This window comes from Xiphophorus hellerii, chromosome 22, assembly GCF_003331165.1.
Source record: "Xiphophorus hellerii strain 12219 chromosome 22, Xiphophorus_hellerii-4.1, whole genome shotgun sequence".
Classification (NCBI taxonomy): Eukaryota; Metazoa; Chordata; class Actinopteri; order Cyprinodontiformes; family Poeciliidae; genus Xiphophorus; species Xiphophorus hellerii.
Genome location: NC_045693.1, coordinates 18,828,039 through 18,855,291, shown reverse-complemented (window position 1 = coordinate 18,855,291; position 27,253 = coordinate 18,828,039). Strand labels below are relative to the sequence as shown.

General features: G+C 37.0%; 1 protein-coding gene across 1 annotated transcript in view; it reads right to left on the bottom strand.

The window, feature by feature from the left end:
* insyn2ab (inhibitory synaptic factor 2Ab) overlaps positions 1 to 25,772 on the bottom strand; it is a 31,423-nt gene extending 5,651 nt beyond the window's left edge. Inside the window, exons 1-3 of the mRNA XM_032552369.1 lie at positions 25,168 to 25,772; positions 15,039 to 16,203; positions 7,049 to 7,120 (exon numbers count right to left, since the gene is read on the bottom strand). Of these exons, the coding sequence (XP_032408260.1) occupies positions 7,049 to 7,120; positions 15,039 to 16,198 (1,232 nt within the window). The 5' untranslated portion in view covers positions 16,199 to 16,203; positions 25,168 to 25,772. The remainder of the gene's footprint in view (positions 1 to 7,048; positions 7,121 to 15,038; positions 16,204 to 25,167) is intronic.
* Positions 25,773 to 27,253: the final 1,481 nt, after the last annotated feature.

The following is a 27,253-nucleotide window of genomic DNA, read 5'->3' as shown; positions in this document are numbered from 1 at the left end:
CCCACCTTATTAGTAGCCGGTCCTCCTTATTAGTGTCACAGAGTAGTTTGTCCAAGGTTGCTGCACTGCCAGCAGTTTAACTGAGTCAGTAAAGCAAACTTTAATAACAGGGCCACTGGTGATGGGATCACACGGCTTTAATAACAGAGCAAAGCAGAGTAAAACAGCAGCCAAATGAAGAAGAAGAAAAAAGAGACACAATAGAGATGTATCTGTCCACCACATATACACATGCATACACACTTGGAACTGGTGTTCCAGCATTAAGTCTTTGCAGCTGGGTTGTACAGCACTATCTGCAGAATTTTGCTACTTGTGACAGTCATTTTGGCAGAGACAGAACTGTGATGGATTACCACCCTGGTTGCAAAATGCTCCATTTTGTTCAGTGACTGTAAAAGTCATTCCGTTAGACTGTAATAAACAATTATTTAATAATACATGGAACAGACAAAATGATTATCTCATACTTTATTAGTCCTCTGCGGAGAGCATCTGTAGTTTTGTTATGTAAATGACTTCCATTTAGAGAGAGTAAACCAAGCGCAAAGTTTTTGCTACCATGCAGTCTGTTCCCAGTTAAAATAAACATTTGCTACACTGACACATTTAGTCTTACCAGCATCCTATTAGTTAAATAAAAGAAAGAAACTACAACACCTTACAGAAAACTAGTCCTCTATCTAGTCAGAGCTAGTGTGTTGGTGTGACAAATCTCCCTTATATGGCGTCCACATTCCTTTGGTAATCCCATTTTCTGTTTCTGTATCTGTAAAAATGGTTCACCATGTCTTATAAAAATGAAACAAAATCCTATGACACAAATAGTACATCTCACTGGCTTTTCTCAAGAGTAAAGATATTTTCCTAATTGTATTGCCATCGCCCGACTATTAAAAGCCTAGTTCCTGAAAGCTACAATAATTGCTAAACTCTTAAAAAAAACACAAATCAATAGAGGTCTGTTTCGTCAATAAGAACTGAAATTTCAGACACAAGCTGCTTCTGTGTCACAGTGTGCATCTTGATTAAGTCTTACTCTGCTTTGTTGCAATAATTTATTGTGATTAATGCTCAGTTTATCACATTATTGACATCATAGCAGCTGAATGCTAACTGAAAAAGATCTCACATATTGCTATATTATGCTATTTAAAGACAGATTATTTACCTTTCCTTTCTAGCATTCTACTGGGATTTATAAAGTTCATTAAACCGAGGAGGGAGAACCTCCAAACAAGCATGGACCACTTTGAACTTCATTTATTTGCTATTTAACTTTGCTTTGTAAAACGTCATATTTAGGAAAATTGCAGTAAATAAAATATGAACCACTTTTTTTCGTCCACCTGTTCATTAACCTGCTCGCACACAAAGTTAATCAGCAACTCACATTGGACCAGCACAATGTATCTAGGCACCTGGACATGGTGAAGGAAACTTGCCAAAGGTCAAACAGAACATTAAAATGGCAAAAAAACAGGAATTAAAGCGACTTTGAACAAATGTGGTATGGTTATTGTAACCAGGCAGGCTGTTGAAAGCATTTTTAGAAATTACTGATATTGTGTGATTTCAATGGTCAGCCACCTCTTGGGCTAACAGAGAACAGAGTGAAAGCACATCCAGTAAGCACCTGATATGTGGACAAATATGCCTTGTTGATGTCAGCGACCTCAAATTCACCTCCTATGGGTTTCAACAGAATGCAGTGCAACTTGGTGAGGGGCCGCATAGCAAAAGCAAAGCACACACTGGGATCTAAACAAGACAAAATAAAGGATCTTACTGAACCAAAATGTAAACTTTAGCACTGAAATAAGATTTCCAATCAGTATATAGAGAACAGAATACAAAACAGAAACAAAAAATCTCAAATTGAAATAGAAAATCATGTGCAGAGGACAATGAGTGACATCAAAAATATCAACTCAAAATGATCTGAATATATAACCAAGGTGACAAACAAAGCACAAAGACACTTAGATCATGACACTCAGAGGACTGTTCTCATCATCTTTTTCAGTCTGTGGTGTAGAGAATTAAAGAAGTTGTGAAGGCAATTGAGGGCATAATCCAGTATAAGTAAGGATACACAGAGTAAAGAGACAGATGCATATAAATTCTGTATGCAACCAGCAAAAGCAGCTTCCTAATTTTTATTTTTAGTTCAAACTATTCTCTATTTTTTTCCAACCCTTTGTTTTACCAAAGTCCTAGAGGTCTGCTGCTGACTTTGAGTCATAAACAGCAAAGATGCAATCAGGCAACATAAAGAAATACCATGACAGACCTTTCTGGTATAACAATCGATTCTGATATCATTTACTGCTTGAGAGGGGAGCCAGCTACGAGGACTGCCGTCTCAATTTCCTCTCCCATTTTCTAGCTCATTGAAGAGCTCGCGGTTCAGAGTTGGGCTTTGGTTTGGCAGAAAGAGGTAGAGGGTGTTTGGGACAACTCACATTGCTGCCTTTGGCTTTGTTGACTCCGACTTCAAAAGTTGGGTGAACATCTGGATGGCTGACTGCCTGCCTTATGCTAAAAGGTGAACTGCTTACTGTCGGCTCTTAATTCAGGAAAGTCCATCTGTTTAAAAGCTTTTAGTTCAACATGTACAATGTCCTAATGACTGGATAAGCAGATCCAGAACTTAATGCTTAATGCGTTGCTTTGGTCAGACAAAAAGGCAAGTCCTCTGATATTAATCTTGTGACTTCGATGTAACATGCTGTTCAAATCTGATATTTATTGTATTTCAGGGCCAGCCATCCCGTCTCTCTGGGGAAAGAGCAGGGCTGCTTTTAGATCCGCTGTCAGTGCCTGTTGAACGTCATTCTCTTATGATGACTCAGGCTCATTTTTCAGAGCCTCGAGTCTGTTTCAAATTTTTATTGACTATAGTACAGAATCTCTGTTTAGTACTGACATGGAGGTGTGGTTGTCACTCCGCAGATTAAAGTCTCTGCCACATTTTTAAGAGCTATTGACAGAGAACAGCGTTTCGAGTCTTCTTCTGCTGCCAACTTCACACTAAAGCTCCTGAACAACAGCATAGCACAGAAAGGTCTTTAGTCATGCATCTTTGTTAAATCATCATTCCTTATCTGTTCTGATTCATATTGAGAAGATTTTCATTTAGATCCAGCTCAGATCAGGGTCTCAAGTGTGAAAAGTACAAGGATGTTTGATCACATCTAATGTTTGTTTTTTACTGCTCTTAAGGACTTTTTGTGTGCAATGTTCCAACATTCAAACAATCTGAGCCAAGTGCACTTCCATTACTTTCATTTTAGCAAAAGCAGAGAGTATAAAAGTATGGCAACAGAGAACAATTGTTTAGAGTAATTGTGAGCACTGTGTCAGAGCTACACAAATCACTTTAACAAATTGAATGACCAACAAATATTTGTTGGTGCTCTCTCTAATGTGCTTTCTCAACAAACCAAAACGTTTTATAACAACATAAGTTCCGATTGTGCTCTAAAATTATACTCTGTATATGTTACAAATATTTGTAACATCCTCCGACTCACAGGATGAGAGGATAGCCAACACTCGGTCCACAGGGTGAGATGAAATTAAGTAATGTTTTTAAGAAAATAAACATTTTTGTTTTTACAAATAGAACAATAGTGTCCCAAACACTTTTTTTTAAAAAATAGTTGCTATGTAATATACCAGTTTCATGTTACCAATGCTGTTGGAATAAAAGTTTCAGAAATCTCAGAATGCAATCACACACACAAAAAAATTGTGAGCAGTTATCCATTTTAGTTTCAGTCTGTTTAACTTAGATTCCAAACAAGATATGATTACATTCAGTCCAAACTCATTAAAATGTTGAATAGTCATTTTGCCAGTGTTATCTGGTGTTTTGTACCTGCTTCATTTTACTACCCAGCACCCAAAAGGCAGCCATACAAAGGATTTAAAGTGGAGAATTCCTCAATGACTATGCAGCCAAATACTTTTGGCCAGCCTGACAACATCCATAAAGCTGCACATTGCATATGCCACTTTCACATTTGCAATCTGGACTTAAATTACAATTTGACAGACTATTTTCTTTTTATGTAATTGCAAATAATTCCAGGCTTTAAAGACTTAAACATCCTTTCATAAATAAAGTCAGTTATTTCACTTTTTACTTATTTTTCCTGCAAGTTTTATATGAGCAAGACAAGCACACTCATGAAAACCTGCATCAATGAGCATATGAGGTTTTGATGGAAGGACCCTAATGCAGACAGCAGACAAAAACAAACAGCTTCACTTAAAAAGTGAATCCTAAACCTTACAAAAACAAACGTCCAATTGGAATAAAAGTAAAAAATAAATAAAAAATACATCGCAGGAGAAGCACAAGAAAACATTGTGTGAATAATAGAATGATCTGACCAACAGCTATATTTGCTGGAGAGTTAATTACTAAACAAGGAGCAGGTGGTTGATTAGTAACAGCATGCAGCTGTGAGGGAGGGCGAGTAACTGATGAAGAACTGAGAAGATGGGAGAAATGTCTGATGAAACAGAATACAAATACACAAAAACTAAAACAAAGTAGAGTAAAAAAAAAAAATTAAAGTCTCAAAGATCATGACCACAGCACCATATTCTGTGGAATGAAATCAACCTATTTCGTCTTTAAGATATATCGTGATTGCAAAAGGTCAATCTTCCCCCATTGAGATAGCATGGATGTTTTACTTACATTATTGGATTCACCATTCATTAAGTTTTTCCTTACATAACATCAACATCCTCAACATCAGCTTTGAACTAAATGTTTTCTATAGTGTACGTTTTTCAATGTTTTGCATAAAGCTACTTATTCATTTTGGCAGTGCACTTAAAATAATGTATTTGAACTTTTTTCGGTTTTCTGGGCACTTTATATTGATTTAGATGTACTTCTTAATAGTTAACGTTTTTTCCCATCCTGAGGTGAGGAATGGCTTTTGAAACAAGTAACAGGACCTTCAATTTAGAAACACAATTTTTAAAAAATGTCAAATGCATAGTTTTTTAGTATTCAGCCTGTCAGATGTTTTTAATTTTAATTTTAATTAATTTATTTTTATTATTTTACAAGATTATTTTGAGATCGTTCTAATATCTACTATTATGTTTGATTTTGCTTAATTTATATGTATTTAGCAATTTTTTCAGAAGTAGTAGCCTGTGAGAAATCAGTGATTTCTCATTTCCTTCAAGCTTTAATGAAATTGAACTTTTGCTTTCAAGTTGCACAAGGATCTTTCGCAACAATCTGGGTTAGTTTGACATAACTGACTTTTGACATAATCATGGTAAAAGCTTGAATGTGTGGTTTGAGGTTTTGAGGTAATTTTAAATGTGTTCTTCCTCTTACAGAACTAAACTGTAAATTGTCCTTTCCTCTTTGAGAGAGCTATCCAAACTATTTTCTGTTTACAGTTTAGATAGAACCGATTACTTCAAAGCTTTTATAATTTTTCCTCCTGTCTCGCAAGATTACACCGAGCTTATGTTGCTTAAAAACTCACACTATTAGATTAAACTTTTTTGTGCAAAATAAAACATTATTTTAAAATAACAAAGACATAACAGATAAGAAAATAATGAAGGCCAAATCTAACTGTAAATATTTAAACGGTTTTATGGGATCTGATGATTTACACCATGGTCACAAAACTTCCTACTTTATATAACTTCCCGCTTCTCTGTAAATTTATGTTTCAGTCACATTGAGGTCATGCAATCCTCAGAAACCAACACTGGAGTCATTATTTGTCCCTGCAGTAAAACCAGAGACAAGAGTAATGCTGAACATTAAGTTCTAATATTTCCCATAATTTTACGGTAGAAATTTGAATAACATGTGCTCACACATACAAATATTTCTACTTTAAATATGTTCAACTGTTTACTATTTGTGCTGCTACTTAATCAACCAGTACATTTGATCATTTTATACATTTCCCACTTTGTGGTAAAGTACACCTATTTCCTTCACATCATTTAGTCAGAGTCTATTCAGTATATTTCTCAAAAATGTGAGAATGTATGAAACCTCCATCAAATAATTAATAACTTGTTCATTTACAATGTAGTCTAATCTGCTTGATAAAATGCATCCGTCCGTTCCCAATGTTGATTATCTGCAGCTACAAGCTTCTTCATAAGATTTTATGTGATACACACACAGAAGGTAGTGCATAATATATAAAAAAGAAAAACTTACTGACCTTTTTTTTTACATTGAGTAAAAAAAAATCTCTTGTTTTTCTTTCTTTTTTTAGAAATAAGCAGAAGTCTGTGGCATGGAGTTGTCAGTGTGTGTGATCACGTTTACGCCTGTTTTTCGACACAACAGCCTTTAGAAGATGCTGTGGGAATGCTTTTATGCTGCAGAGTCAAGGCATTTAGTCAAAGATGATGGGAGGCTGGATGGAACACAATACAGGGCGAACCTTGACAAAAATCAGTTCCAGGGTATTCAAGTCCAGGCCAGGGTTTCAGCTCTTGGCAGGACAATGACCCCAAACATACAGCCAGAGCTACAATGGAATAAATTTGATTATGGCCTAGACATGTGTTAGAATGACTTTAAGTACTGACAGAAATCCTGTTGAAAAGTCGTGGCAAGATCCATTTTGTTACAAAGTATTATGTCAGGTGGCCTGAATACAGGCAATGTCACAGTTCATATTTCTATATTTGTGAAAAAAATAAACAAATCAAAAGAAGAAAAAAATAACACATTTTACATCATACCACTTACGTCATTTATGAGGGCTAATCGGAAATTCTATGTATGCCAAAAGATAGAAATGTCCAAGGGTATGAATACTACCAATAGTCATTGTACATAAAATAGTGGAATCATTTTGCCCAAAAACAATCCCTGAAACATTAACATAGCTTTTAGAGTGCTTTTGTTAAAGTTAGTCCATTATGCAAAGACAACAGCTGGGCCGTTTGAGAATAGGAGAACCTTAATGTAGCACACTGATGACGGTTCAGAATTAATGCAGCGTTAATGTATATGTATGGCTGGGCGAACCTGTAAATGATGCAGGCGCTGTTTCGACACGTATCACAGTTGGCTGTGTCTTGTCCCGTTCTGTATGAGAGCCTGCAAAAAGAAAGAGAAACGTTTGTGTGAATTATAGTTGCATTTGCATATGACAACAGCTATGGGCGTGAGCAATCAGATTTGTTCTAGTTACAGCTGAACTAAAAACGCTGCAATGTTGATCTTGTTGATCTCTTAGATTTGGTTAATTGATGAGCAGATTTGCTAATTTTATCTGGCTGAGTTGTCTTGCTTTGCAATAGCAGTGCATTATAATTTCTGCAGCACAACTTGCATAATAGAAATCTTCACAATCTGTGCCACTCCATACTTTTCTCTCATCTAGCAATGCAATCATTATGCTAAAAGCCCTCTACAAATCACCAACAGTAATTCAGGTGTTCTCGCCCGAAGAAAGAATCTCCTATGCACTACATGACTGTAATTGCTCTAACAGTCTCCATCTTTCGAACTCAGATCATTCATAACCTTGAATATAAATTTCCTTAACCAAGTGCACTCATTGTTACTGGCTCAGCATGCGCTTTAATGCAGCAGTCTTCAGCAACATAGGAAACATCCAAGAACGGTCGTGTTCAGGTCCTACATGTAACTGCATGCTGTCACGGCGGTCCTTCACCCTGATGGATGACATGTGGAGGAGGTCGACCCCGCCTGCTTACGATGGCATGGGAGGTGACCTCATTGAAGAGGGGAACAGATCTGCTTCTGCGCAGATCGAAAATGCTGATGAGCGCTGAAGGGCGACAGGTTTATTCGCCCTGTCCTGTTCTCAAATTAAGGGTTCTCCAACAGCTGTGAGCAAGGACAGGAACTCAGCGCAAAGACGAGGACTGCTCCAGAGATGTGCAGCCTGGATTTATCTATAGGTTCATGTCATTTAAACAGCTTCTCTTTGTTATTCACCACAAATAATAGTCCCTACATGTATTTAACACAGCCATTCACAAAAGGATGTCCATGACCAAATCTGCTGACAATGAATTGAAACACAGAATGATGTGCTGCTGAGGTGTTTGTTCGTATCAGTTGTCCTGGGACATGGTTTGCCCTCAAGATTTGAGCTCCACTGTACACAACCCCCTGCCTACATACCTGCTGCTCTGCCTGCCTGAGCACTGCATAATGTGAGAACAAAGGTCACCATCTTGAGTGGCCCTTCATGTTTCATTTATAGTGCAATGCAGTGTACATAACATTTTTTTGTAGTAGGATTGTACAAACTTTCCCCTTATCATTTATGAAAACAGGCACCAAATAATTTGTTTCAGCATGAATGTTTGCATCATCTTTGATAATAATATTTCTAGGAACATAGCTCCTATAAATACCTCATTTAGTTTTCCCCTTCACATGTTTTGCTTCTCAAATTAAACCTTGAGTGTAATTGACGTACGTTTGCCAAAAAAATTCTAAGGAAAATCCTAAAAGAAGTGAAACATGCAACAAATAAATGGATTGTTTGTGCTTCCTATTCTTTGGATCTCACAAAAAAACCTCCACCCGGAAAGTCTAACTTCACTAAATTTAAAGAGATGTGAAACATATGGTGAGCACCCATCTCCTAATCAGTTTCTTGCTTTCATAAAGTTTTGGTTTTATAACAAATGGAGGGGGAAAAAAGCAACTCCTGATTCACTGACATGTGATGGGCCAGTGGTAAATATTAAAAACAAAACATTTCACCATCACATAGTGCAGTGAGTACAGTCAGCTGCTGTTTGCTGATGATTCGATGTTGTGCCACTTGGTGTTGCCGGAGAAATCAATGGCAAAGTTAATGGTTAACTTTGCTATTAAATTCACAAGGCTATGATGAAGATAAAAGCTAGAGGTTATTATTTAAGGTATTTACATCTTAATCAAATCACTCTGTGACTGATCCACATGGCTGAACCTCCTCAGTATGCAGCCAAATTCTCCAAAGTCCTGCTAATGACCTGATTATTTGACTCAGGCGTGTTGAATGAAGCAGACACACATCTAAACTACAGGACACCAGACCTCAGTGCCTGGACTTGAAGAAGTTCTAAGTTATCTGGTAGATAGCAAGCATTTTCCAGCATTTCAATCAATAGTAGCTTTATATTTCAAATCTTTAAAAAATATTTGGCAGAAAGTCAAAATTACTGAAGAAAGATTGTTTTTCCAGATCTGGTTCCCAACAGAAAAACACCGATTAATCATATGTTGTCTTCTCGTAAATTGACCAAAACAATTGTTATGATTTTAGTCATAATCAAGCAACAGACGCCTGCAACCGCACCCAACATTTAACCACTCGTTAAATTTGCTCCTGAGGGTTTTTTCTCCAGTCATTTTGATGCAAAATCAGGACTAACTGAAAGAGGCACATTCAAAACAAGATTGAACACTAATTACTAAACTCTTCTGTAAATTGCAGACATTTTTTGAAAATTCTGCTCAAGCACTCCAATGACTGCAGTAGGCAATGACAAACGGGAAAGTTTCTATGAAGAAATGTCAAAGTATTTATTGCATCCTTTTCTCTAAAATAAAGATAATATTAAAATAGATGGTATGACATGTTGGTAAAAATAATGACAAAAAAATTATTTTCCTTTTTAAAGACTTGCTGAGAATCACTATCTGGATCTTGTTCCTGGTCACTTATGAAAAAAAAAGCTATTTATGTGCAGATTGTCTTCAGTTCAATGCAGTTAAGACTAAAATATTCTGTATAGCCCAGTTTTTACAAGAGTTATCGTCCATTCTGGTATGAACTGAGGAAGCTCAGATGAAGTTGTACTCCCATCTGGGATTTCGTACGCAGCAGCTGCTTGGCTACAGATGACCTTTCCCTTTGACTGGTTCATCGATATAAGTCTCATTGCAGTAAAACCGTGAGAACTTTTAATTCCTGTAGTCTAAAATCTAGAGATATTACTCATTAACTAAGAACATTTGTTCCCCCTGGGTTCATGCAACATGCCACACAGGGAATTTAAGATTCATAGTTTTTAGGGAGCAGCTGTGATAAGGATTGAGTCAGCGGCTTTAAAAAGTACAACCTGTCTTGTTATTCGCTTTCATTTCCTTTTGACTACACACCAAGCCAGAATAACAGTTTAGGATTAAATGTAACTATTTGCTGGCCTGCAAAAATATGTACACATTACTAATATTTTTAAGTCAACCTACTCAAAGATGTTCTTGAAAAATATATTTAAATTATTAGAAAAAAATGCTACTCTTAAGTTATGATACATTGGTGCAATGATCCTTGACACACTATTGGCTACTGTTTGCAAAACAGCCAATCCAGGAGTGCTATTTCTTTTACTTGGCTCTGATTTGCTGTACCCTCAAACTTAAGGGAGGAAATAAGGAAAACTGTTTACGTTAGCTTCTGCGGTAATGCTAAGACCATTTCCATTGTGCACATTGATGCATATTCAGGTGTTTGAACTATTGAAATGAGAAGTTATAAGTGTTTTTAGTGGGGTTTTAATTGTTTGTGGATTTTAGCTATTCATGTGTGGCTGTGGTCCTTAAGTCCACCTAACGCCATCTGTTCCAGTCTTTCACTGTATGTATCGACCAGCTTTCAGCCAGCCATTTTACCACATAAATATGTTTTGAGTTAAACCATACCAACATACAGTAGCTCTGTCTATGTGTTTTGGATCATTGTCCTATTGTAATTCTTTTGCAGGCTTTAACAGGTGTTGCTCCAACATTGCCCTTCCTGCATTTTATCTAAGTATATAACATCAGAAGAGCCTGAACACGTGACCACAGTTTTCAGATTTGTATGTTTTGATCCAGTTATGAACTACTGTGTTGTTCTTGCACAAACAATTGCAATAAAGTACATTAGATTTTAGATTGTATACTTGACAATTGCTAAAAAATAAAAGAAAATCAACAATCAACTTCTGGCACTGCAGTCAAGGCCCTCCAAGAGTTGGTTTTACATAAACCCAATAAAGTCACATCACCAGCCTCTGAACAATAATGTTCAAAACTGGATTTTCTCTAAAAATAGGTAAATTTTGTTATCTGGTGATGCATTTCTTTGGTGTATAGGATGTTCTGACACTGCAATAAGACGGCCAATGTATAAAATATGATGCTAACTTCAGAAATATGTTTTAGAGTGCAGCAAAGATTTAGAAAAGCCTATCCGACTGTCCAGCCATGTCAAAGCAGAAAATACAGTTTGTGAATGTACCAGAGAAGGTAATCTAACAACGCTGGCTCACAATGCCCAAACACTGCACCCTGCAGATGCTTCAAGCAGGCAGAATTTTGTAGAGATGAAAGGCAGTGCTCTGAGGTCGCACTAATTGGGCCTTTAAAACAAAGTCTTACAGTGGCACCAGGGTGCCTTCTTCTGTAGTGGGAATGAGTAACACTTAAATGAAATTTTGCCCTGCATTTGTTTGGATTTTATAGATGTTGTTTTTGTGTTGCTTTAAGAGCCTGGCTGTGAACAAAGTTCTAGAACTTTAGTTAGCCAATATAAATTTCACTCTTAATATGTAGGACACATTGTATTTTGAATAAGATTAGAGTATTAGAGAAGGATTACAGTGAACTGACAATGCAGACAAAAGTAACCTGTTATTGCTTACAATATCAAAATCAAAATCAACTTTATTGACCAAGTTTGTGCATACAATCAAAGAATTTCACTTTGGTTCAACTTTTCTCCTGATCTGGAAACAATTTAAATATAAATATGTCCACTTTATGTGGAATTTCACAAATCACATATTTTTATGTTATGATTTTAAAATCTGAATCCTGGTATTTACTCAAACATAACTATGAAATATCACCAAACTAAATACATAAAGACATAGTATTCTTTTGTGATAGCCTTTTTCCCAATAAAACAGATTTTGGCCTTGTTTAACAAGCTCAGGAATACCTTGAAGATCATGACAAAAATGAGGGGCTCAAAAAGGATTTTGATGCCCGGTACGCCAGTCTGACAAGATGTGAAACCATAAACAGCAGACATGAAGCAAAAACATCTTGCCCTTCATTTAAATTTGCCCAACAGCATGTTTAGTCCCTCATTTCTTCTAATTGCAACAGAGTGTCATGCCTTTATCTGTCAGGAAATAAATATTTTATTGCAGTTTTGCAACAATATGTTGGTTTGATTCTTTCTTGCTTAATATTCAGGTTCCAATTAAAGAACAGCTTGAGGTTGTCCTTTTCTGATTCTCAGATCTCTGATGCATCGAATATTTATAACCACTGCCAGTGACTTTTACACATTTTGCTGATTATAATCAAAAAGCTTTTACAACTTTATGTTGGACCAGTTATTTGCTATTTTGTTATTGATTTTTTTCTTTTGATATTTCAGAAAAGGGGCCTCCTCTGACAAACAATTGTGTCCACTGTTTTTTTTTTTTCTACATTTGTCCAAATACAACTGCACGACTTCTGTACAGATCGTAAATGTGTTTTTTTTCTGATTTATTTTGAAAAGTTCTAGGAGACACTTCTGTGTGCAGTGACAGACACACAATTTTCTTCAAATCTTGTCATTTCAAATTCATTAGCCTGATTAATCGCTGTTTCTGGTAAAAGTTATCTTTCTATATGGCAAAAAAGTTACGGCCAGGTGTAGTAGTGCATTATTAGTAGGCTCCTGCAGTACTTGATGGCATGCAGAGGAGGTAATGTAATGATTTGAATCAGTTGTTCTGAAACAAAGATAAATGTAAAATATGCAGGACACGAGTCCCTGAGGACTGGAGTTGAGAAACACTGGTCTAGAGCAATGATTAGAAGATAGCAAAGTGAAGCCGAGCTCTTGTCAAGAAGGTCCTAAAAAGCAAAATTATTGAAAACCAACATGGATTAAACTAGCTACAAGTTGCCAAACAACAAAAACAGACAAAAAAAAACTCACTGTTGGGCCTGAAAATGAATGTTTATACGTTGAAGAATAGATGACTTTTTTTTTTCCTTACAAATGCCAAACAGATCATTTAAAAGCATTTTGGCGATAGCATTCTGCATTGGGGATGTATTCCCCATATATATTTGGGTGTATTTATTGTTTACTAGGACTCATGAATCAATTTAACTACATCTAATTTTTTGAATAGGTCATGTTTTTTTTATGCTGATGAGGAAATTACTTTGAAAAGGGAGTTTCAACAAGACAACAACTCCAAACGCACCAATAAGTGAACAGCATCATGACAACTTAATGACATGAAGAGGTCTGGCCAATTCTGGAACTTTAATCCAATAGAAAACCTGAGGGCTGGCTTCTAACACACCGTTTCTGAGCCAAAACCAAGAAATGCAGGGGTACTGTGGAATGTAGTCCAATCGTCCATGTCCAGAATACATGTTTGTAAATCCCAGAGGATGATTGACTCCATGAGCTGCAGATTTAAAGCTTCTTTCATAGAACACGGTTCTGAAGCTAAATATTAATTCAGTAATTTGTAGAAAAACTAAATCATTTAGCATTTCATTACAAAGGAAATGTTTGATTTTTGAAAAGAATTAATGCTGATGCAGCTGTTTTCTTTTTTGTTGTTTTGTTTTGACTTTACCAGTCTAACCTTTTTGCTCTATTTCTCTTAAGGAATGAGTTTCATTCTAACGTTTTTATAATGTTTAACCTTTTGACTTTTGTGTTTATGTTTCTCTCTGGGGCAGTGTCTGTATTCTTTGTATGAAAGCCTACAGTCTTTGCAATCTTGCATTTTGATGCAGTTTTGAAATGATCTTCAGGTCTGTGTGTCAAAAACAGGACAGGTAAAAAAAACATAATTAGCATGCAAAATAATCAGATCTCCAGAGGCAGTTGTGGTGAACAATGTCTGAAGAACTTAAAGCAAAAGGTGCCCTGAAAGCAGAATCAACAAAATAAGGTATAATAACATCTTCCCGGACAAAAAGAAGTTAGTTAAGGTAAGAAGCCATTACAATATGCGCTTGATGAATGGACAATGGAAAAATTGAATTTTACATGAGCTACTATAAACATGAGAAATCGATGCACTGATCCAGGACATGTGTGGCAAATGGACAGGGAATCAGGACTAAGAAGCCAATACTAAAAAAAAAGTAAATTTAAAAACAAAGTGGGTTTAGGCAAAAACAAAGGCAAGAACCTGAAGAACCAACAAATATCTAAGTATTATTCAGAACAACACAGAACTCAGGAATCAACTAAGGAAAGAAAAGGCCAAATTCCGAAACCCTCACCTATCACCAGTTAATTGGAGAGTGGTGAAGTTTATTTTATCTACTGTAGCTTCCCCATAAATCCCTACATGTAAGAGGAAAAAAAAGTATGCTGATTGCTCCTTTTTTTTAGGATTTAAAACCTAAAAGGAGGGATCATTTTTTTAATGCAAACTATTTAGTCTTTTCTGTAGCTCAGAATTTAATATAGCCTTGAAGCTAACAGTGACATTAATTAGTAATGTGGTTTAAATCCAACTGCAGCTTTACAAGGTAGTAAAAACAGGTTAAATAACATAAGATGCACCTATTTTGTGAAACATGATGTAACTATGTGAAACATCACAGTCATGATTATTGTGAGCAAATTCATCGTAATTTGGCTTTGTAAAATGTGTTGAAATTTAAAAAGAATCCTGGCTAAAGTTTATGAATTAAAAGTGGATCTGTACTTCACAACTTTACTATTATTAATAGGAATAAAAGTATAAAGGAATCGTAGTAGTAGTAGAAAAGGCTGAGGAAGCATTTCACATTTTTTGTGTGTTTTTCTGCACCCCAAACGCACATTGTATCCAGGATTCACAAGCATTGAGTTTCTATGAGTGATAAAAGATTTTTATTATTATTATTTAATGTTTTTATTTTTTGACTTAAAATGTTTACAAAAGGAAGCTTTGAAAGTTATGATTTCAAGCCTCTAACCAAACAGATTCTCACCTAAGGCTTGTGTATACAATTGCACAATTAATTGCACTATACTTACCCTTCCCTCTGTGCTTCTCCTTTCTCCAACTCCTGAATAACTCCAAGAAGAACCTTGATGGTCTCCTGGCTTGAGCTGATGAGATTCTCCATGGCCTGCAGCTGTGCTTTCATATCCTTGTCTCCAGATAAGGGTATTATCTGCTGGCTGCTCCCCAAGCCTGGAGCTTGTATGCCTCCTGGTGGAAAGCTCTCATCCCCCTCAGCAGTTCTCTGCAGTTTAGAGGAGGCTGACGCATGCCTCGTCCGACACTGCCCTTGCGACTGCACAGAGCATTTAACACTATGAGGAAAAGTCTGAGACTGCCGCTCATTTAGCTGTGCACCCTTTTTCCGTTTACAGCTCACCGAGGGACTTCCTATGGCCTCCACTTGTGTCAAAGAGTTCCATGCTACAGGGCCACTGCTCTTTGGCTTGTGTTCTGAGAACTCAGAGTCCCCCAGCTGGCGCTTTGAGGATGAACCAGGGTCAGTGTTGTCTTTGAGTGAGCCTTTGTGTTTAGTCCACTTCCCACACACTTGGTACTCCGGTTCATTTTTAGAAGACTGCTCACTCGAATGTCCCTCTTCTGTAAAACGTGAGGAGTCTGGATATGAAGGTCCATCCACACAGTTGGCACTCGACAGCAAATCCTCCGTGCCGCTGCTGTCATCCGTGTGATGAAGCAGGGCTTTTGTCTGTCCTATAATCTTACCCTTATACTTGGAGGATTCTCCAACCGGCTGCCCATCGTCTCCCCCTGTCTTTATGTCACTCAAAAAACCATTGTTTTGTCGTCTGTAATCTTCTACCATGGCTGTATGTTTAAATGTGTGTCCTTTTTTCCTCTCGAAAGGAAATGTTTTGTATCGCTTAGTGAGGTCTGGTGAGGTCTGGACACCAGTGCTCCTGGTTACATTCGGAATTGAGCGCCTCGCCGGCATGGTCATGTATTTTCTATGCGTTACCTTGCAGGAAATAGACCTTGAATGTCTTCCCCGCTGCTCTTTCTGAGCTTCACAGATATCTTTGAAACGTACTTGTAAGGCTTTGTTTCTCTTTTTCACCTCTTGCCCGCTTGAATCTGGTCCAGAGTGCGACGTGTGCAAAGGTCCCTCCTCTGAGTCTGAATCATCTGAATTTGACAAAACAATGCATGTGGTGTCCTCTTTGCTCACCATATTTCCTGAAATAAGAAGAAAAAGTAGTTTGAGTGTTGCATGTTACTTTATAAGCAAAAATGTACTTTTTTGTAAAATAGAGTAAATATATGTTTATGGTTTCATGGAATAAAGACAAACTAAGTAAGAACCCTTGAAGATTACAGCTGACCAACTCTATATAACCAGAGTTTGTCCTTATTTTGTTTCCTTTTTAGACGCCTCTTTTTATTATAAAATTTGGTGTCTTTTGGAAACAACAGACTTTTGGCACCACAGCAATTTTTTGCTAGATGTATCATTTTTTGTGTGTATTGGATGCTTACATGACATCACTGTCTTGCAAAAACATTAATACTTTGAAAACCTTTCCACATCTTGTCTTACTGAAACCACAATGTATCTTAATGAAAAAATATATTTTTTAAAAACACAGTAAAGACAGCATACGCAATACGTATGCATGCCACACATGTAAAATACCTATCTGAAAAGCATTTTTAAAAGTGGATATATGTCTTTTTTCCAACCATACATGCATTTATGTTGGTCTATCACATAGAGCTGCTTGTGGAAGGAAGCCAGTCTGACCTAAGACTAAAACCTAAATGCATTTGATTACCCACATAATCTTTATTTTCCGCTATGTTTGTATGGGAACACAAAACAGAGACAAAAGAGTTTTCTCTTCACCGCTGGCATTGTTGTTCTGTTCCGCTCAACTCCACAAACACTTATAGCCTTTGCCCATGCAGTGGCATCTCACAATGTAGCTTTCTTGCCAACTGTTTGATGATTTGCTTCGAGACCTTTCTGGAATAATAATTGCCTACACTGCCATCCGCACGGGTTCTGCCATTATTTAAAAACTGTTTATAGACTCCTATGCACAACTCGGGTTAGGAGGAGCGTTTGCTGTTGACGCTGTCTAATACTGCTAAATCCGTTCGCTGTTAAGATAACATGCAATATGAGCAGGTATAGCTATGTGTGCTTCGGTGTATCATTAATTCATAGTAATGTTAATAATGTAATGTTATTACACTGTGACACATTTATTTTACTTAATGCTGTTGTGAAAGAGCAGTATTTACATGTCTGAAGCAGTACGGACTCAGATGATGTGGTCTTTGGGGATCCCTGCTGGATCACTGTAAAATCTGATATATATACAGCTTCACATAAAATGTATGTGAGGGAACAGATTAGATACATGTTCAGACTCAAATCTAGGAGCTTATAAGACGTTTCGCTTTGCTGCTTTTTATATCTTATATCTGAATTAATTTTCACCACTGTGCTACAGTACAATCAGCCACCTATTGCTTACATTTTACTCCAGCATCCACTTGCTTTTCAATAAACTTTCTTTGCGTTTTTATGCCTTGTGAGCTGCTACGTTGAGCATTCTAATGGTATATTCACCATAGTGGTTCAAGGTGTTTTGCTAAGAAATGGCTGGAGGGTGCTTGGTGCTTAGCCTCCTAGCTAAAGGTGTTTACTATATAATATATTCCTCCTGTGGTTAGAGGTACCCGCCAGCAGAAGAAATGGCCTCAGAGCAGCTGTGGCCCACACATGCTACACTTTACAATAATAACTGGTGTTGAGCTCCTCCATCTGTATCCACCTGTAGGCGCTGAAAGTCCCCGGGGGGAAATTTATTATCATCACTCCCCGGACCTCAGCTGTGCTGAGTGGAGTGTTGAGGTCAAAAACTAGACACAAAATATGAACAGTGCATGCTCAGTGATCACATTTTAAAGGGAGCTGGATGAATGAAATGACCTTAATCTCTGTTTAAAAAAATAAATAAAGAAAAAAAGAACATATACGGATCAATTAGAAAGATTAAGAAACACTTAGCAACAAAGAGCTACTCCCCAGCACCCAAAGCATTATTTATGTATTACAAAAAAAAAAATTGTAACATGTTTAAAAGCTCATATTTCTGTTAATGGAGCATGATAAAGAGCTAAAACTGAAGTGCATTATTCATGAATCTATTTCCCGAAATACAAGTTACTTTAGTTTATGCTAAATGTGTAGGAATGTGTTTACATTTCTGTGCTAAAGTACATTGCTAAGTTCTACAAAAAAATAAAATAAAATAAAATATAACACTAAAAAATCCAGCAAAGCTCAATCTATATCTTTGGAGTCAAACTCATTTTCCTTTTGGGCCAAACCAAGATAATGGCTGTCCTCAAGAATGTATTAATGTATTAATAAAACTGCCTATTAAACTGATAAAATATTATAGCTTTCTTTGTATTTAATGAATACTCCTTAAAATTAAATAATATTGAACACTGATAGGATTTGGCATTATACAAATAAGAAATGATTTGATTTGACTAATAAAATAATATTTAGGCACACAAACTGTTATGTTAAAGTTCTATTTTTGTGATCCTCTACAGCCTTGAGGGCCACATAAATAGCTATAGCAGGTCACTATCATCTATTTGGTTCCAAATCCAGATGCAGATTTCAAGGTTACGGTCAGCTGAGGCCAACCTGACTGCCAAGTGGAAGTGACCTGAAGACAGCACTGCAAGCTCCTATAATTGCAATTCTTTTAGACAAAAGCACTAACATCATAGAGCAAGAAAAAGCTCTTGTGTAAGTCTTTACAAACAATTAATGAATCATGAAGAAAACTGAACTGAATTATCAAAGAGGTAATGGATACATTAGTTAAGCACTTTGGTAAACTCCTCAAACAGAAAAGATCCTAAAAAGTCCAAAATGCATATTTAATGAAGTTTTTTTTTTTTTTTTGTAGTTAGCTTGAGGCACTATGCTTAATAATTGAACCTAAACATGTTATTCATCATTGCACTTTGTATTCTTTAGTTATTTTGTCATGTCTATTGACATGCAGTTTCCATTGGTACACTTTTATTTGCAAATCAATTCTTGGTATGTTGCCCTCATACTTATCTTCCTATGTCACCCAAACACATCAGTCACAGCCTCAGATCCCAAGATACCATCACTCTCTGTGTTCCCTCAGTCTGTACAAAATAGAGGGAAGGCAGTTTTCTCCTTCTCTGCACCATTAGCATGGAATCATCTCCAAAAGGAAACTAAACTGTCTGATTCCTTTGGGGGCAACTTAATATGCGGGTCAAAAATATCATGCTTTTGCTTGACCATAGTGTTACAATCAATTATTATTTTACACATTTTGAAATTTTTGTACTGCTGTTTTGTATATAACTTTTATGATTGTATATAATGTTGAAACATATTGTTCCTGTAGCTGAGAATTTATTTTCTCAGTAGGACATAACCTGCATAAATTAAGGTCAAACAAAAGTAAAAGTAAAAGTTATCCACAGCGATAATAATAAATCATCAACACAGTTGGTATCATAAAATAGCTACAAAAAGCCACTCGTAGACAATTCTGAGAAGTTGTTTTTTTTTTTTTTTGCTGTCACCCATACCTAAAAAAAATAAAAACAAAATTTTTCTGACTCAGCTGGTACAAAGTATTTCCTATTTCAAGTGCATGAAATATATCAAGCAGCATGAGGAAATGAAATGATGTCTGATATGGTTGAAGGGAAACACCCGAAAGAGCTGGTTAATCATTTTCATATGACAAGACAGCACGCGATAAATAAACCCCAATGAATCATTTATAACCACACAAAAGCAAGCTATTCATGGTGTTGCTGCTTCCCCGAAAGTAATTATGTTCTATCATCCCGCGACATTGTAAATCCATCAATGTGATTGTTCTGATGAGACACTGACACTGAAGAGATGTTTTCCTTACTGTCCATTTTACCATCTCTTAGAAAGTTATAAAAAGATGACTACATTGCCATAATGTTAATTTCTAATATGTAGGACATTTACAAAGAAAATGCTTGGTCAGGATCGTTTTAAAAGGAAGCACGCTCTTTGATGTTGTCCAAACTGACTTTGTTCTTTGTAACTCTGTTGCTTTTGTATTCATGTGTGGGTGTTTTTGCTTTTTTTTTTTTTTCTTCATATGGCAGCTCTGACTATGAGAGAGGGAAGAAACGAAAAGGAAGTGTTGGTGTGTGTGGGCCTTGTATTCACCTTTTCAAAGAGACACCTTTCCCGGCATCTTAAGACGCGTCCGCTCACACGAGGCATAAACACACACAAAAGCAGAACCGGAGCAGATAACAAAAGGCAGGGGACTGTACTTTTTGCAGGACTCCTGCCTTGTAGATCACCGTGCAATCTGCCCATGCCAATCTAACTCTTAGCTCGGACTTTTGAAGGCACCGTATATATAGTGTCTTGAAAGAACACGGATGTTCCCAAAACTTATTTTTACATTTTATCATTTGACAACCACAAATTTATGCTACTGGGATTGTTCGTTATGGACCAATACAAAACTGTGAAGAGAACGAAAAGTGCTACATAGGATCCAAAGTTTTGCAAATAACAATCTCAATTGTGTGGTATGCATACGTATTTGTCTTCCTTTTCTTTGATGCCCTTGAAACAATGCTATTCAGCCAGTTACCTTCAGTCAACAATCTCCGGGTAAGTTACTCTGAATAGAAATAGAGCTGTTCAGTGAAGATCTCAGTTTGAGGATCGGAAATAAGACCAAAGAAAAAACCAGACGGTTCAGTTGGGAAGTTGAAAGCAGTGTGAGATCGTCCTAAGCTTTGAACATACTACAAAGTAGACTTTAATCTGTTATGTCAAAATGTAATACATTTGGACCAACTGCAAACCTACAGATGCAATGGTGTCCATCTATACCAGGTCCAGCAGAGACACCATTAATAAGAGAAGCAACCACAAGACACATAATTTCTCTGGAGGAGCTGCAGAGATCCACAGCTTATCTATGAACAGCACAGTTGTTGCACACTCCATTAGCCTGGCTAATGTATTGGCCATGCTTCCAAATATTGAATTAACATTAATGGTTCAGTTTAGCACCTCTCGCTTCACAGTGTGGGATGGTTGTTTACCTCGCAAGCAATTTCCAACAAGTTTCATAGCGTCGAACTGGCGCATTAGATATGTCATGGCTAAACGTTAGCCACAGGGTAAAATTTAAAACCTTAACAGAGTCCAAGCAATCATTTCTGAATAGCTTAGAGTCCAGAGCTTCTGTACGAAACAAAGTGTAGAACAAGGAGCTGGTTTTACCAGGCCAACGCCACAAACATCTGGCCTTAATTAAAGTGTCAATTGTTTAATTATTGACAGGAAGCAAAAAAAAAAAAACCCTCTCTGTAGTTTGAGGTAAGGAAACTACAGAGCTGTAAGATTGATCTCTGGTCAATGTACATTCTTAAATTAATCTAGAGCTAATTGGCCTCATCGGCAAAGCTCTTTAATACAATACCATGGGCTTTAAGCTTACATATTTATAGCACACTGTGATATTACTATAAATTATTCTATGGGTTATTTTATGTTTTATTCATTACATATTTATTATGTTGTGTGAAGAATACACAACATATTTTGGTGTAAATGAAGGTTAATTAGTTATAATGAATAAAGATACTCCACCTTCCTCATAAACAAAATCTGGTCCCTCAATATATGCCATTCATAGTGAAGTGGGACATCATTACATAATTATATAGTTCATATTTTTAGATTTTATTGTGTTTTTTTTTTTCCTTAGAGGTTTTAGCATCATCATTTAATTTTATTTTCTCACTAGCTTAACGACATTGTTGAACAAACTATTTAACTGTGAGGTTGAATTATTTTTTTAATAAACTTATGTAAAGAAGAGAAGTTGTCTGTACATTTATGTGTAGTATCTTTCGAATTTTAAAAACTAAGCCTTATCAGTAAGTTATTCATAAATAACAACTGACAACTGAACTAGTTTTGGCTATTGTTTTCTTGATGGTGTCCCGACCTAGTAATTTCAATCTAATTTACTAGTTTTATAAATAATTACCCTAAGCAGTTATTTATTGTTAATCTTAGCTGAGACATGACTTCGTCTAGCACAACGTTTCAAATTTGATGCTCACAGACACTCCTTATCCAAGCTGACTAAGCTTGAGGCATTTTGAAAATAAAAATTCATTTAAAAGTGTAAAGCAATTGAAAGCATACCTTAAAAGCCCTTCAGTGATGGGTGGTTCTAAAAAGAATTGATTCACATGTGTAATTTAGCAATTATGCACAATTTTATGTTGCTCTGTTACTAAAGATCCCAATATATGCATAACCTATTGAGGTACTGATGTAACAAAATATGGAAATATTTTAAAACATATGATTACTTGTGCACAACTCAATATTAGAAGGCAACTGTTAGTCCCAATTGTAGCCATACTTCAGGAACTGCAATACTTTAAAGGCAGAAAATTCATGTATGTAAACAAATGAACCAGCTCATGCTGGTCATGCAAAAAAACACAATTGTAAAAAACAACATGGTATCCCATGACTTTACATACAGTGGTTTTGAAATACGGAGCAGATGAATTTTGTTACCGTGGTATGGTTGCTTGCTATGCACTTTGATTTGTCAAGTTGCTTGTTGAAGTGGTTACACAGATTTAAAAAAAAATGTTCAAGGCTGTTTCACATGAGATCATACTATTTCACACTCAGAAACCCCAATCTCACACCAGTGAAAAGGTAATCACATTTGCAGGAAGTCTTCTTTGAGCACGTGCGATTCCCTTATGCACCCATGTCACATGTAAAGAAGCTAAACGACAAACAAAACAAAACAACAAAAAAAAGAAATGAAGAAAAGCTCCTTAATGAATTAATATTGTTGGAAGTCAGACACAGAGAGGGCGTGAGAGACTATTATGATACGTGGATGCAGTCAGGCTGTTTAAAGAAAATTTCCTTTTTTTCTCCTCAGATGCCTTCTTTTCTCCTCCTCCTCACAGCAAGCGATCTCTGCTAATGACCTGAGGTCCTTCCCTGATTTGGCCCCAGCTATCCAAAGGATTATGAATAATGCATTGAGTCTAAAATTGCAAAAGTAATCCTCTGAAATCTCCTTATGTACCCTGACAGACCACGTTGTCTGCTCCAATTGCCCCTCAGTTCTTCAAACTGCAGTGCTGAATGTGTGTGTGTGCTTAGGGTAATAAAGCATCTTTAGCCACAGCAACGTCATCCATTATTATGGCCAGAATGCTGTAGAAACATATCTGTTTATGGGGACATTTAGTGTTGGCTTGGATCAATTTTCAATGCAATAGCAAGCCTGCAACAGTGCTGAATCATGATTTCTTCCTCATCACGAACCAGAGAAAACTGATGCAGCTTTTCTTGGTTCAGCTTGTATTCCTGTCTGGTTGCATCAACATAATAAATACTGAACTTTATCACTAGTATATTTACATATGATAGCACTGTCTAGCCACTCTCATTAATGGTTAAGTAACGATTGTGGCCAAACACTTCTTAATATTCTCACAGCATGCTGATCGCTTCATAAGCACGATTCAGTCTTGAGTGTTTCAGTTCATTGTCTTCGTAAAATGCTTTAAGACATCTGTTTATTCTTTGTCATTATGCGAATCATCTAATATGCATTCTGCTGTGCAATGACTCTTCTTTGCAGTGGGAATCTTTATCTTACTGTTTTGCATTAATTTCAGTGACACTACACCAACCTTTCACCGGACAGGCAATTTAAGAAATCTGATGACAGAGTGCATCGTATTCCCTTCTTCTCTTGTACATGATCAGCATGTAGTACGTTTTGCGTAGTTGCCTCAGTGTGGGGTTCGTGCAGCAATTAGATTGCACCCGATGCAGTGATATATTTTCCCTACATACTCGGTTCAAAGCAGTGCCAACTGTAGCTTTAAGACAAGACATGCACATCATCTTCATTCCAGCTGTTGCTTAGAGCTATATGTATCTATCTAGGCTGCGAGCAAGACCTGTGAAAGTTTGCTTTATGACTTTATTAGCTTTAAACATTTATCACCGAGATGCAGTATCCATTATGGGGGACTGGGATGAAATAAGCTTCAATCTCCTTAGTCTTGAATGAGAGCACAGACTGTGAAATAGATCCTTTAGGAGAGTGGGCTCAAAATGTAGATATGAGAAGCGATTCCTACTCTCCCCCTATAGAGTACCACCTTTAAGGAGGTCATGGATAAGTAATGCATAGAGCTATTAACTGATTTTTTTAATGTATGTTTAGTTGAGTACATTGGGATGAATGCACACTTAGCAAGCTCATACTAAGCACATAATTCTGAATAGGAGAGTGCATGATATTAGGTAGCAAAGGAATGACCTGCAAAAAGGAGAGGGGTTTTGGGAGGAGGCAACAGCTGAGACCAAAGACAAGTGCAGCCTTGTGTGTAATGCTGTACCCTAGAGTCCTCCAGATCAAACATATTAGCCATAATAAGTCTGAAACTAGCTTTCATCACATTTGAGCTCAAAAATCACATCAGGAGATTTCTGTAGTTCACAGAACTTGATGTAAAAAAAAAAGAGGTGGAGGGTTTCTCCTACAGTAGATTCTCTGTCTGCTACAGTTGAATACACAATAGTCTATTAGTGAGCTCTCATCAATATTCTTCTCTATCAAGCCCTGGCAATCCACAAGTATAGCAATCTCGATAATCAGCCTTTGCCTCAGACACTGCAGGTCTGTCAGCAGCTACAAAGACATGCATCATGTTGAGTTGATATTAATCAAAGTCAAATGACTCTGCCACTCATCATTTTTCCTCACTTGGCTGTGAAGGAAAATCTAAACCTGTCTTTGTTTTTTGAGAGTATCTGTTTAATCTTTAAATGTCTTTCTGCAAGCATTCCTCTTCTCTATTTCAACAAGATTTGTCACAAAAATTGAGCACATGTAGTGAGTTTAACAGAAATCTGTGAAATTATTATGGATGCTTCTTCTTTACACTTTCATCTAGTTGCAATTTTAGTAGTCAGAGCAAATAACTCTTACTGCAGTGCACAAGAATATGTGTGCAACTCCCAAAAACGCATGCAAGAAAGTGTCTTACCTTGGAAAACAGATCAAAGGTGAAAAGGACAAGAAAGCACAGATCCCCTGTAGATCCGTTGCTCATCCATGAATTTACCAGGTGCCAGGGTGCCGTCCAGCCTCTGGAGCAGTGCTCGCAGGGTAGGGGAGGACTGAGAGAGAGGCAGCCAGTGCAGTGACAGCTGGAGTAGTTGTAGCACATCCGGCAAAGATTCAGGTTATCGAGATGGGAGAGGGGAAAAGCAGACAGACATTGTCTCCAATGCACAGTGATATATTCCCCCCTTTCTTCCTCTTGCCTTTTTACTCCAATCTCCTCCCCCCCTCTGCTCTCCCTCAAACACCTTATTCAAGCATCACTGACACTCATCCACTCTCGTCCCCGCACTCACCAGGAACAGGCACTCACACACGCAGCGGAGATCTCCATCTCACATTGCTGCTGTTGCTGCAATCCCTGTGCATTCAAGATTCAGTGCGTGTAGGCGTGCGTGCGTGTGTGTGTGTGTAGGAAGAGCAGAGAGAGGGGTGGGCTTGTGGGTGGGTGGAAGGGGAAGAAGGAGGAGGTGGAGCAGGGAGGGGTGGTACCAAGCTGCTGGGGAAAGTCCGGAGTTGGTGAGCCGCATCGTCGGCAAAGACCCCCTCAACTTGTCCTCCACAGGCTGGCTCCCCTGACACCGAGCTGTTATATAATCTGAAGGGCTTTGGGAAATGGCAGAGAGGGGGAGCTGAGAAATAATAATGCATTGTGTTTTTAATTGGATGTCTTCTGCCCTCCTGTTACTTTAGTACATCTGACACATTGTTTATTAGAAGTGGTGAGGATGTGGGGGGATGAACTGAGCAAAAGAAAAGGGTCGCCATGCCGCTTGATAGAAGGGAGAGAGAGAGGAGACAAAGCGCCAGCAGGGCAGAAGTGTTAATGAGAAGATGAGACAGAAGAGAGAATGAAATGATGAGATTGAATAAAGGGAATTGTAAAAGAGAAAGAAAAAGGCAAAGGGAGAAGAAGTAGCGAAATGAGTTTCTCGCTTAGTTTTTCTTTAAATCTAAAGTTTGACAAGTCAGCCTTTTTTATAGTCTATTTCATATAATGGAATGTATTTTGTGAGTGTTAAAAAAATATAAAAAACAACTAAGACCGCAATTGTAGATTATACAAAAGATCATATCCAGATAATTTCCCCCCAAAACAGGGGAAGGACATGAATCTAGATAAAACTTTGGAAAAGAGATGTGCCTGTTGATCTCAGGAGTGTAGGAATTAACATGTAAAACTTCCTAAAAAAAAAAAACAGGTATTTTTAAAATCTTTGTTTAATTTGAGGCCAGAGGAAAGATTTTAAGATGGGAGTAATGTGTTCAAATCTTTTTATGTTGGTTAAAGACCAAGCACCAGGATTCTGTTTATTCAAACAATGTTTTGATAATTCAGGAAAAAGTGCATTGCTGTAATCCAGTCTTCCAGAACTAAAAGCACCCCTAATTTTTATTTTTCTAAGTCAGATTGCATTAATAAGAATGTGAATGATATGTTCACAGCATGGATTCAACTGAAGATAAAAAAAAAAAGTTGGGCCAAGTCATCCACACTGAAAAGAATAATTTCTGCTTATGTTATAATTTATCTTCAAGACACTAGACAATCAGTATTTCACTTTAGTAAGATAGTTGACAAGATTACATATGAAGTTAACTATAGCAGCAGAAATAGAAATGTACAACTGTGTATCATCAGCATATAAAGAGCAGGGTATACTTTTTTGTGTAATAGCAAAGCAAAATGCGAACATATATGACAGACACAGACCAAAATTTAATCCTTGTGAAACTCCATAATGATTTGATCACATTTGAAATTCTACTAGCAATATATGAAGACAACTAGTTGAGAATACCACCTTTTAATACTTTATATTGCTTAAGACATCTGAGGTCGGTGAGATCAAGATGCAAAGGTTTCTGGTTGTCCAGGTAAATTTTCAAATCACTTGGAACTTTAACAAAGGCTGTTGCTGTACTGTGGTTTATTTTAAAAGCAGAATGGTACGTATCAGAGAAACCGTTTTGAGATATCTAGTTGATGTATGAGCTTTTTAAATATG